The 12,312-nt window shown below is 43.7% G+C and overlaps 1 protein-coding gene across 2 annotated transcripts in view; it reads right to left on the reverse strand.

Moving 5' to 3' along the window:
* lbr (lamin B receptor) overlaps positions 1–6,497 on the reverse strand; it is a 40,634-nt gene extending 34,137 nt beyond the window's left edge. Inside the window, exons 1-2 of one of the 2 annotated variants that reach the window (XM_056301834.1) lie at positions 6,385–6,497; positions 1,972–2,146 (exon numbers count right to left, since the gene is read on the reverse strand). In XM_056301834.1, the coding sequence (XP_056157809.1) occupies positions 1,972–2,142 (171 nt within the window). In that variant the 5' untranslated portion in view covers positions 2,143–2,146; positions 6,385–6,497. Of the gene's footprint in view, positions 1–1,971; positions 2,147–4,665; positions 4,742–6,384 lie in introns of those variants that run through there. The other variant, XM_056301835.1, reaches the window with a different exon arrangement.
* Between the last annotated feature and the right edge of the window lie 5,815 nt (positions 6,498–12,312).

A 12,312-nucleotide genomic window follows, 5' to 3' on the forward strand; every position in this document is an offset into this window, starting at 1 on the left:
GGATGGCACAACACAGGAGAGCTAATGTGTCAAGCCAGCACTCCGCAGTCTACACCCATCTACAGACCAGTGGCCACTCTCTCACAGATGAGGATGTGCACAACCTTGATAGGGAGGAACCCTGGTTTGAACAGGGAGTCAAAGAGGCCATCTATGTTAAAAGCGAACGACCATCCTTGATCCAAGGGGGGGGGGGGCTAAGGGTACATCTGTCGCCATCTTACAGTGCTGTGATTGCAAACATTCCCAAATCCTCTATGAATAGTACACATGGCCATTGAAACTCTAGTTAATGGTCACGCCCATATTTGCATATGAAACTGGTCGTTGGTTTCCGTCATTATGCAACTGTATTGGTTATAAGGATGGGGATACCTGCAGTCAGTTTAGACTGAAGAGGTCAGTTATGCCCCTTTTCCACTGCATGGTACTGGCTCAACTCGACTCTATTCAACTCTACTCACTTTACTTTTTGGGATTTCGTTTTCCACTGCAGATAGTGTCCCCTCACGGAAAAGCTCCACTGGTCATTTGTGGGCATGTTGACTAGTTTTTTTTTTTACATTTTATTTATATTTAAATAAATATACATCTTTATTTATTTGTATTTAGATTTTATTTATTTAATTATAGAGGTACTTTCATGTCACCTTTTAGTATCGGCTCAGCTCACTTGGAACATCGATGGAGGTGGTACCAAAAACGGTACTTGGTACCAGCTACTATCTATCTTTTGCCCAATGGAAAACCAAAAAAAGCGAGTTAAGTTGAGCCGGTACCATGCAGTGGAAAAGGTGCATTAGATGAGTGATGAAACGTACTGTCAATAAACATATCCTTCTTTGACCCCCTAAAACACACACACACACACACACGAGAGAGAGAGAGAGAGAGAGAGAGAGAGAGAGAGAGAGAGAGATCCCAAACTGGTTGCAGAACATTTCTTTATGCATACTCAATAATCCAGGCAAGGAAATCACAGAACGTTGAGCCAGTACATCTGGGCACAACATTTATTGAGACCATTAATTACAACTAGCAAAGGTACCCAGCGTTGCCCGGGGAAATGTTCTCACCCAAACAACCAACATGATCTGATCTTTACGATGTAATTTATTATGAAATATAGGATAATTTACGATATGATACACGTGATAAACGAATCTTATTAACGAAAATGATCAAATGTCATCATTTTCAATCCATTCATCAAGCTTCGCCAATGTGTGTATTAATCGCCGCAAATCCGCCACCGCAAATCACCACAAAATAAACCCAATTTCGCAAATAAATCAAATTTTTTACTTGGTTTTTGAAATATTTTTCAAACAGTGCAATCCCTGGAAAGCGATGATTCTAAAGATACCTTTCTTTTTGTTCTACAGTATTTCTGGAGTTTTAAGCGAACATACAAACATACTCTTGCTTTATATATAAACTATATAGATTACATTGGCAATGTGTGCTATTCACAGAGGTCTGGGGAATAGTAGCAATCACAACATTGTAAGATTGCGACAGATGTACTCTTAGCCAGCCCAGCCCAGCCCACCCCATTCAGGGATGGTCGTTCCCTCTTAACATAGATGGTCTCCTTAACTCCCCGTTCAAACCAGCATTCCTCTCTATCAAGGATGTGTACATCATCACCCTTGAAAAAGTGGCCACTGGCCACTGTAGATGGGTATAGACTGTAGAAAGGCCAGAAATCTGCAGTATTAGGAAATACAGGCTTCCATGTTCAAAAAGCAGAGTAAATCAAGCCAGTTTGCTTTTATCTATGACGTTATTCATGGATTTCAATATCGGATTTAAGTAAAATGTCTGATTCCAATACTCCATTTTACCCTGGTATCAACCTGATATCAAGACCAATAACAGTGCATCCCTAGTTGTCAAAATAAATAACCTTGAGACCCTTGATAGTAAACTTGATTATAAAAATAATTCACTACATGACTCTTGCCCTACCTTGATGTCTTGCTCCTTGAGCTCCAGCTCAGTGCCGTCCTTATAAATGACGGTGTAGAGTTGTTTCTTAGGGTCGAAGCCCAGCACCTTGACTTCGTAGTAGAGGCTACTGCCAGGCCAGCGGCCCATCACCGTTTCCCCACTCTGGTATTTCATACTAGGCATCCTCATTGACCTGAGAGAGTGGAGAAAGCGAGGAAAGGTAAAGGTCCAAGAGGGGGAAAGTGTTAAGACAGAGAGGAAAGAGACAGATTCAGGGGAAGAGGAGGAAAGAGGACCAAACAAAGGGAACGTGGTGAAGGAAGGGGAAGAGATAAGAGATGGAATGAAAAGGTGGTATGGAAACAGTGGGAGAGGGGGAAAAAGTGATGAAAGACAAAGGCAGATGAGAACTTTGGCAATACAGAGAGGTTATATATAACCTAGAAAACTGCTGAATTGAAATTACAACAGATCTACACAAAATTAACAAATCTATCAAATTAAGAATATTAAGTAATGCAATTTGAAAATTGCAAGAGGTTGCAATGTATTTCAAGGTGCCTTCAACTGCTTCTTAAACCAGGTTGTTCTGTATGATCTCTTGAATGTTGGAGAAATGATTTCCTCCATTCAAACGGAAATAAAATGGAAATGCACCAAGGGCAGTTTTGCCCATTTTAAATGCCAAAAAAGGATATGAAAAAATGTTTCCAAGGTATTTCACTTCATATTAACAACACAATTATTTTTCTTCCAACTTAATGACTATGCATATTTTGCAAGCAGAATACCAAAGGATCACTTTGAAGCAAAATAAGTAATTACACTACACTGTCATTTCCGTCCCCCTTTGCTCCCGAATGCAAAACACAACCTCTCTGCACAGCTGTGTTTGAACGGACATAAATAAATGACATAACGCATTACTGCCATTAAAAAAATCTCTATGGTCTCATTGTCATGTAATCTACTCAAGCATATACAGATTTACAACTTTTTTGGCTTGTCTGCCACATTAGTATTTGCCCCTTTATCCAGGTAGCAGCTGTGGTTTTTCCCATTAGCAGTACATTATCAAAATAAAATGAACCAGGACAATTTTCCTCGGGGATACAGACACTTCTGAACCTCTTTGGCAATCACTGTACAAGTATACAGGACAAAACACTGAAAGGGCTGCAAAGGTGCCATTGTGAAGACCACCCTGTGCTCTTAGCCACTTGAAGGAAGGAAAAACAAAATATTTGTTTCTCTACAAATCTAACTTCTCAACTGAGTGTCACCTTATAGATGCATCTCATTTCACTGTTATGACACTGATAAAAAAAAATAAAATAAACGTAGATACATTTCAAGAATGGAAAGGTGTTGGCCTGTTGTTTCCAAATCCCTAAAATATTTCGACCAAAAGAACCACCTTTAGTAGCAAGCAATTTAGATTGGAAAAATCCCACTGTAGTGTGCACCACTGGACACAATGCAGTTACTAGGCAAAGTCAGCACTATAGAACATTAGTGACTGGAGAGGCTCAGTGTCTGGAACATCACCACACTACTGTAGAAATGCTGACAGGCCTGTCCCCACCAGGTTTACCCAAAGCCTTCTATCTGAAAGAGTTACTCCATTCAAGTCAATGCAGACCGGGGTAGGAAACTGATGGTAGCCACCAGCTTACACCCTAGTAAACCTCAGCTGTTGCTGGAATTTCACGACTCTCACAACCAACAACCATCAATTTTGATTCACTCCATACCTAAGTGGGATAATACACGGCTGATCAATGCATGAGATTCAGTGCAATGAAATTAATTTCTGCTCTGCAGCATACCTTTTAAGCTCCATGTGCTCACTGACTGATCAGCTAAACTGATGTCACCAGCATTCAGGATGAAATTGACGCCCCCAGTGAGCTATGTTTATGTGGTGGCCATCTGCCAAATCAGACACAAATTCCCCAAATAATATCCCTAACCTAACAACATTAAAAATATTTGTAATCATATCAGATTTCTTTCAACAACTCAGCTGTGTTCCTTGCCCACTTTAGTCTGCCACCATCATTCACAGCCCGCCAACCCGGAGGAAACACTGCCACATCTAAGTCAAGTTATGGCCAATAGTGCTTTCACAGCATTTTGTTTTTAATGGAAAGACAAGCTATATGACAGTAGATTCACAACATGTTCATGTATATCACGTTTAATGATTTGAGTTTATTTCAGTACAGTCATACACTTTAATGAGTCTCTTGCCTGCAGCCCCAGCATTCAAGCCTAGCCCTTGAGACAGTGGGTCAGCTACTTAGAGTACAGTTTCTGTGTTGTGGGCCCCATCTTTGAATGTGACAATAAACAAGTCTTCAACTCTACATTCTCAAACTCCTCACTATGGACCACTTATGGAAAAAGAACGTATGGCTGCCTGTATGCTAATCTACAATAAAATAAAATGCAACATAAACTCCACTTCAATCTTTGGACAGCCTTACAGCCAGAATACCAAATCAGGTACACCCAAGAAAACCGCACACATTCACAGCTTTGTCACAATAATGTCGCACACCCCTCCAAGATTAACACAAGTAAACACCAAGAGAATCAGAACATATGTAGACAACCCCCTAATCCACCGGCTACCAAAGTCACTAATCTAATCCGGTCAAACGCAACATTCCTTTGCATCTCAGTGAAAATAAAATCAATGTGACACACCCAAAGAATGTCTCTCTGCAGTTCTCCTGTCCAACTCCATATGGGATGTAGAGGTATGGCCAGAAATGTCAGCGACAGTTCCCCATTTGGCCAAGGGGCAGATGAAAGGACGCGGGCAGGGCCGTGGGTGGAGCTTTATACTCGATTACGGGAGAACGGGTTTAAACTGTATGCATTCCTTTGAAATGCGACGTATAAATGAAGTTGCTGCTCCCGTGTAGAAAGCGAAACCCCGTAAAACCCAGCACGGGGGGGGGGTTATCGGTGACTACCATCTAGCTACGTATTTCTAAACGATAGTGACGAGTTTTCTCGCCCCCCCCCCCAGAGTTAGTTTAGACAAGTAAAAGACCGTTTCACTAAATCCACCAGCTCTATGATCAAACACTGCAAAAAAGCCATTTAAACGAAGAGTCGGTATCTGATTAACCTGTTATGGTAGTTGCTCACAAGGTTAAATTATATCGCCCCTCATCGCGGGAGGAATTCCAGATTAAGTTGCCGAGTGTAGACAACCCAGATGGTACTGTCGGTTTTGAAACTGGGAAAATCAAGTCAGATCCACATTTGGGGAAATGTTAAGTTTGGACAATTCCCACCATGTTAGTTTATGGTATTAGCGTGAAGGCACTATCCAGTATTAATAGTAACAGTATTCTCGGTCACTAATGACAAGTATGTTATCTGAGTGATTTGAACTGACGTCGCTTAGGTCGATTTATGTAAACTCGCAATGAGATTGAACGGGTCCGCTAGATGGTGGCTACACGGTAACGGGCGGGGGGTCCAGGACGCCTGAATAAGGAACCGACATGACTGTTCTTCTTCTTTCAGGCAGGGCAAATGTAAGCCGTTGCTCTCGTCTGTCTACAACTCTGGTGTTAAACGTCGCTTTGCTGTGGCGATGGGTCGACATGGGAATCCGAGAGACGTCGAAATGTCCTTTGCTAATTTTGACACGTTTAACTCCGTTTTATCCATTTTTGTTGTTCGATAAGGGGACGAGATGGACGATTGCGAAGTTTTGGAAATCGCCTTTCCGTTTATGCCCGTAGCGCAACTGCGTCGCACGGGACCTCTGCTCCTTTAACGAAAACGAAGCTAAAGAACTTCAAAGTTCAGGGGCGGAAGGAGGGAAAACGTCATGCGTTCAAATTTTGCTGTCGTAGAAAGCGTCTGTCAAACGCGAGCCCGGGTTTAAGCAGCGTAAAAAAAAAAAAAACAAATTTACCCCCAATAACGTTGAATTCATTCGCAGCGGTTATACTGCTGGTGCGTGAAACGCAACCAATGCACTAACTGGCCGAATTATTGTGTTTAGTTTAGCGCGTCAATTGACACCGTCTATTTCCTGAGTTCGCGATTGTGTGTCTCGTTAATCTGACGGGCCAACAAGGTGCATGTTAACGCGGGCACCGCCGTCTGACGCCGGCTAATATTCTACTTGCGTAGCAAATCAAAGGCCTGGCGCAAGCATGGGTTAGCCGCGATCAGGTTAGACGTATATAGAAAACCACGAGCGTTGGCGGCGGTGAAATAGCGGATATCGGAGACATTTTGGAGGAAGAACGTTGGTATTTCAAGGGATAGTCGGAGCCCAACACAGTCTAAACCCGTTAGACAGATGGCTAGCATTAGCCAGGTCCCAAATTCTCCCAACAAAGAAACGAGTAGCGACCCAGTATTTGAAGAGGTAGCAACACGAACGAATTCTCTTACCTTAATATTTTGCGAGTAACTCCAGTAAACAATAGCGAGGTAATATTCCTTCTAAAAAAAAAATTCAAACCGAAAATAATGTATTTAAAAACTGACTCGGAGAACGCTTGACGCGCACCCCCCTCCCTTTACCGGTAAAACCTACCAGTGGCTGGGATGGCGCGAAGGTCGCTGATTGGCTCGACCGGCGTTCATTTTAAACAGTTCTGCTCTCTCATTGGCTGACTGTGGATTTCACAGAGTACGGATTGGTGTTAGGAGAGCCACGGCCACTTTGTTTACTGGCGTCAAACTTTCCACAACCTTACAGCGAAATGTCATTTACTGCAGATGCGACAGAGCGAAATGTCATTCATTTGCAGACGCAATAGATAAAATATATTTATGTCTTCTTTTTTTTTGGAAAATACGTTTTAAAGTAGGCCTTGCCTCTCTGATTTGCACAGACACTTGCTTAAATTTATTTAGGCCCTAAGGGAATTTTAGTTGGGTCTAATTTACACATAGAACACAATAACAAAGGTCAACCAGTATGCCCCATGGATACAAATTAGATCAATATACGTTTACAGTATTATGTTTAATACATACTATTTGTGCCCTATTTACAATTTAAAGTTAAATGTCTGCATTTATGTTGGCAGCAATAGCAAGATGATGGTTTATAGAATGATGCAAAATATATCTGAATAAAACTGGTTTTACACCAGCACTGATTTTTTTTTTTTTTTTGCTCAGAGGCATTTCACTTTTATCGGTCTTACTCAGAAAAGAATAGAATACAAAATAACACTGAAACAAATTATACCTATTCTGTGTATATTGTAACGTGCATGGATAAGAAGACACGCTGGCCGCTGGCTCGTGAATTTGACCTTATAGTCGAGCGGTTAGCGATGCCTCCTGCGGTGCGGGCAATACGGGTTCGCGTCCCGGCCGCGGCAGTTCCTGTGGTTGCGTTGTTCCCCGAATTCGCTACAACAGGCAATATTTCGTAGAACTTATTTTCAATCTTTTGTCTCATCCTATGCTGTACAACTCGAGGAGCAAGTTCATCCAAAAAATAAAGAAAAGAAAATCGGATATGGCGCGACTGTAGTATGCTCCTCCAACCCCCATTTCTATTCGTTCAGATTTAACAGGTGGACTGCAACGTGAAAAGTCGCTATTGAATACAGTGGTAATGGAAAAGCTGTGCGACAACAGCTCAACTCAAGTCTGCTGTCAACAAACTGTGCAGGCCTATCTGTGTGCATGCCAGGCCACATCTGTGTTCGCTTTAAAGCGTTGGCCTGGTATTGGGTTTCGACCAGGTCTCTCTGCGAGTAGTATTCGTCTCCCAACATGGGTGATTCATGATCATAAGGGCTGATGTTATCAACGACCACACACATGAATCTCAACACACGCAACCCTTCTTCGTTGCCTTGGGTTGTCGTCTCGGTTTCATCGACTCTGTTATTGTGCAATATAGCAACTTTTTTAGGGAATTATGTCATGCACTTTGGGTAAGATCGCGCTTTGACTCGTATCCAGTGTGCCAAGTCTCTCAGAAGGTGGGAGTTTGAGGAAGTCAGCCACAGTTGCACGCACTCACTCGCCATCTTATCTGAAGAAAGACGAGGGCGTTTGGACGAGATCACACACACACACACACACACACACACACACACACACACACACCTGCTGGCCATAACATGGCAAATCACGGGGGGGGGGGGGCACACAAATGCTTTTGAAAATTCAAGTTCTCCGATCAAGCAACGGTTACACTGTTTGCACAGCCCTTTCCTTCTGTAAGTTAGTCCGCCTTCCTCTCTGTGACTTCGACTTCCTGTCTTCGTGCAGCTTCCGCCCCAAGAAAGCCGTCTCTGGCTTCCACCAGACCAGAACCTCAAATGAACTACAGATGTACCGCCAGACCTCTCTAGGCCCCGCCCACAGGAAGCTGCATTATTCTATATGCTTTTGTGCTGCACAGTGCAGCGTCTGCACTCTTTTCTCTCCTCTAGAGCACTCTATCTTCCACCAGAGAGTGGCTGAAGGAAGGGCTTTGTCAACTGCCCCTGTCATACCCATTATGTATGCAAACTGACCCCCCCACCACCACCACATACACTCTCTCTCTCTAAAGAGGGGTCCTTTCAAAATCTCTTGCAGGGACATCCCACGACTAAACAGCAGTTTCCCTGTTTGCAGTGTTTTGGGTTGTAATCTGGCTCTCGCTCCTCGTCCCATTCCACATATTCTCACCACAATCGAAAACGCCTAATCTGAAATAATCTCAGAAAAGGACGAGCCAATCCTCTGTGACAAGATGGGGCCCCCTGTGATGCAGGCTAGAACAAAAAAACACCACTCGAGACTTTTTCAACTTCAAATTCATTTAGTCCCACCTCTTCCTGTCTTGTATTTAATCTGAACTGCGACACGGCTGAAAGTTAAACTGAGCCTCTGTAGTGTAGTCAGACACACACACACACACACACACACACACACACACACACACACACACACACACACACACACACATACAGTAAGCAGGGTGTGAAGCAGATGTTGACTGGGTGTACTGGATAAGGATGATGGACCACTATTGAGGCGAGTAGGTCTGGTGGGAGTTTGGGGGGGGGGGGTAATTTGTTACACTCCATTTACAACAGGGAAAAAGGAAACCGAGTCATCAGGATGCGTTTCTGTCTCAAATTTGAACAGTGTTACTTTGTTAGCAGGTGTAAACCATCAAATATGCCCACTCTCCCTGGATACTGTGAATGTGTCTACAAGGTGCTCTCTCGTTCCTATCACTCCATCAGTAACCTTGAGAAGACTGGCACATAGTTTAACACATTTCGATAACTGGGGACATAAAGCGTGGTCGTACATGTGAGGTTCAGGAAGGAGATGGTTTAAAAAACATGCCCATGGTTGTTCAAAACGCCGCTTGTTGAACGTCAATCATATTTAACAAGACATCTGATCGTGTATTGCAGTTTTTATTTAATTTGCTCAAACAAAACAACATGTTAGCATGTAAGAAAAGTCTAATTAACATGAAAACAGTATGGTACAATGCAAAGGCAAAAAAAAAAAGAAAAGAAAAAGAAAAAAGGAAAGTCTGGAAACCCAGTCATGGATAATGCAGAGCCAGCCAGCTATTTTCATCCCAGAATCTGTGTAAATCCAAATTATTCCGTTTCCTCCGCTGACGGTCATGTATCTGGGTTTACAGACGAAGACAGGAATCTCTTCATCCGTCTGATATTCACACAGAGCCAATTTCACGGCAGAGGAGAAAATGTTGGTTTCCAGATTCCCAAGCGTGTCAAGAAACCTGGAACCTTGAGCACAAGTGGTCTCTGTGACATACACCTGAGGCGAGGGGAAACCGGGTTTTGAACCGTCAATACAGAGCTCGGTTTGCTGAAGAGCAGCTCGGCACGGGCGCCACCCTCGCTCGCTTAGGGGCGTCTAGGCTGGATAGGCCCCCGAGCTGCAGCAACCTCTGCATCATGAGCCACCACGGTGATCCTGGTGCCAAGATGTTTTACTCTGGTTGTTTTTTGGGCAGGGAGGGGGAACTTTACCAAGGTCAGTTACACTATCCCTTTAAAACCAACTTGACCAAGGTGGAGAAAAAAGAAAAAAAAGACAAAAATAAAACAGAACAACAAAATAACCACCACGTGTGATTATAGCCAAAGTCCCTATGTATTATTACTAGTCTTTAATCTTTGACATATTACTAAATGCAATTTCAGAACAAGGCACAAACCATGTAGATTCACAAAGAGAAGTAACCGTGTTGGTGTACTCTGATCAGAACATCTCATCTGCCATCGAGTCATCTCGGTTTCTGACTTTTCTTGACAAAATGATCAAAAAAAAAGAAAAAGGCGACAGTGTTGATTGGTTTGATTTCGCAGGAGGACCGCTGAGCTGAATCCTTTGGTGAGATGGCCGCGCTACGGGCGCCAGAGGCTGTATGTCGTGGTGATCAGAGCAGGTTGGATGGCTCTGTGGGCTTTTTTGTTTTTAAAGTGCAAACAAACGCTGTGTAAACACTCAGCAGTCAGCGGAGCCTTGCACCCGTTTCCTTTTCCAGAGGCGGGCGAGAGAACGAAGCCGCTCTGAAACATAGGAGCAGAGCATCAGACCTGAATATTTGTGTCAAAGCTGACCCAGGACCCCCCCACCCCACCCCCTCCCCAAAAAAAAATCCTATTCACATTTGAACCGAGCAACTGAAACCGCACTTATGCCGAAAACCTTTGTTCATCACAGTATTTTTCAGTATCTTTGTTGGGACCAAACCCAAAGTACGTAGGTGAGAAATTCAGCCATTTGGGTCCTGCGGCGTTAGGGCATAAATATCCAGCTCCAACTGTAGAAAGCCGGGTGGTGTCGCGAGGAGATCATACGAGCGAAATATTACTTTCCCTTTCTGTGACTTCTCCAAACACAGTAACGTCTCGGGTGAGTTTCATGGCAGGGCGACCAGACTGGCACCACTTCCCCATGACCGCCTATCTTGAGTGGCGGCGGCACCTCTGCAAGACGGCTGACTGACAAAACCTCCTGCTGGTCTAACAACTTGCACGGGCTTAGGCACTACCATCACCTCATACTTAACCCTCTTCTTCTAAACATTGCACAGAACTTACACTACTACCACCAGCAGCGCTTCCCAGCCAAGTGCCGGGACACTTGCAACACGCAGGCACAATCTGTTCGGGCATTGATGGTCATTTGCAAAAAGGCAATGCCGGTTGCGAGCTATGGGCCAAAAAGCACTGAAAAATACCATGCCCACTATTCAGAAATGCTGCACATTTAGTGAAAAGTTGCCTCCTAGCTTGAGCGACAGAAAGTGACGTGTAATCTATCGGCGTTTTTGATCAAGCAAATTTCACATCATGCACCTTCACTTTTATACCGCTAGGTATAAGACGTTGTCCGAAACCCTGGGCCGAACGTCTTCTGGGAGGGCAGAGCTTGTTCTTAAGGACCCCCCACGTTTGGGTTTCCCTTCCTTTCATAGTAATGGGTCTGACTGGACTAGTGAAACTGCCCCTCCCAAAGATCTCCTTTACACAACAGCAGAGTGACACATTACCACACGGACCGTGTCAGTTACCACATAGAAAAGTCAAGACATGCAACGCTGGAGCGAAGGTTTCTCTGTTTTCTCAGCTTGAAGAGCGCCCTCCTCTCAAGCTGATCTTACATGAAAGCCTTTTAGAGAAAGTAGTTTCAGGACTGAACAAAAAAACAAAAACAATAAAATAAAAAAAATAAACCGAATGCTAAAATGAAAGTGTTTTCATAACAAAAAAGACTCAGTTTGCACATGTGTAAAAACATCATCATCTTAAGGATCTGACGGCAACGGGGGGAGAAAAAGGCAAAGAGAAGATGAACAAGCATATCATCAGTAAGCACTGGTGAAAAGAGTAAATGGCACAAACGTGTCCACGAGGACACCATCGTATAACGTTGTCGCTTCTGTCACCTTTCAAAAGTTTTTTTTCCCTTTCTAAACACAATAAAAGAAAGAAGAAAAAAAATCACAGGGAAACAGCAGAAGAAAAACAGAACGGTTGCAGTTTGGCTACAGATACAGCACCCTTGCGTTTCACCGGGGAGAAAATGACGCAAAAAAATCGAGCTGGAAACGGGGTACGGCCATGGAACCGGGTCTCACGGCGTGGCTGCGAGACCCGCTTCCATATTCAGCCATCTTTTTTTTACATTTCTTTTTTTAAAGAAGATCTGCACTGAAGTTGACACCGGGGGTGGTGTGTGTTGTCTTCTCACTACAATAGGCTCCAATAGGGCCAAAAATAAGCAACGTGTGAGGGGTTGTTAGCTCGGGGCAGGGGGGGGGGGGCAGGGCGGGGCACGGGGCTCCATACAGATGGGGTTGTT

Source organism: Lampris incognitus, unplaced genomic scaffold (assembly GCF_029633865.1).
Source record: "Lampris incognitus isolate fLamInc1 unplaced genomic scaffold, fLamInc1.hap2 scaffold_175, whole genome shotgun sequence".
NCBI classification, from domain to species: domain Eukaryota; kingdom Metazoa; phylum Chordata; class Actinopteri; order Lampriformes; family Lampridae; genus Lampris; species Lampris incognitus.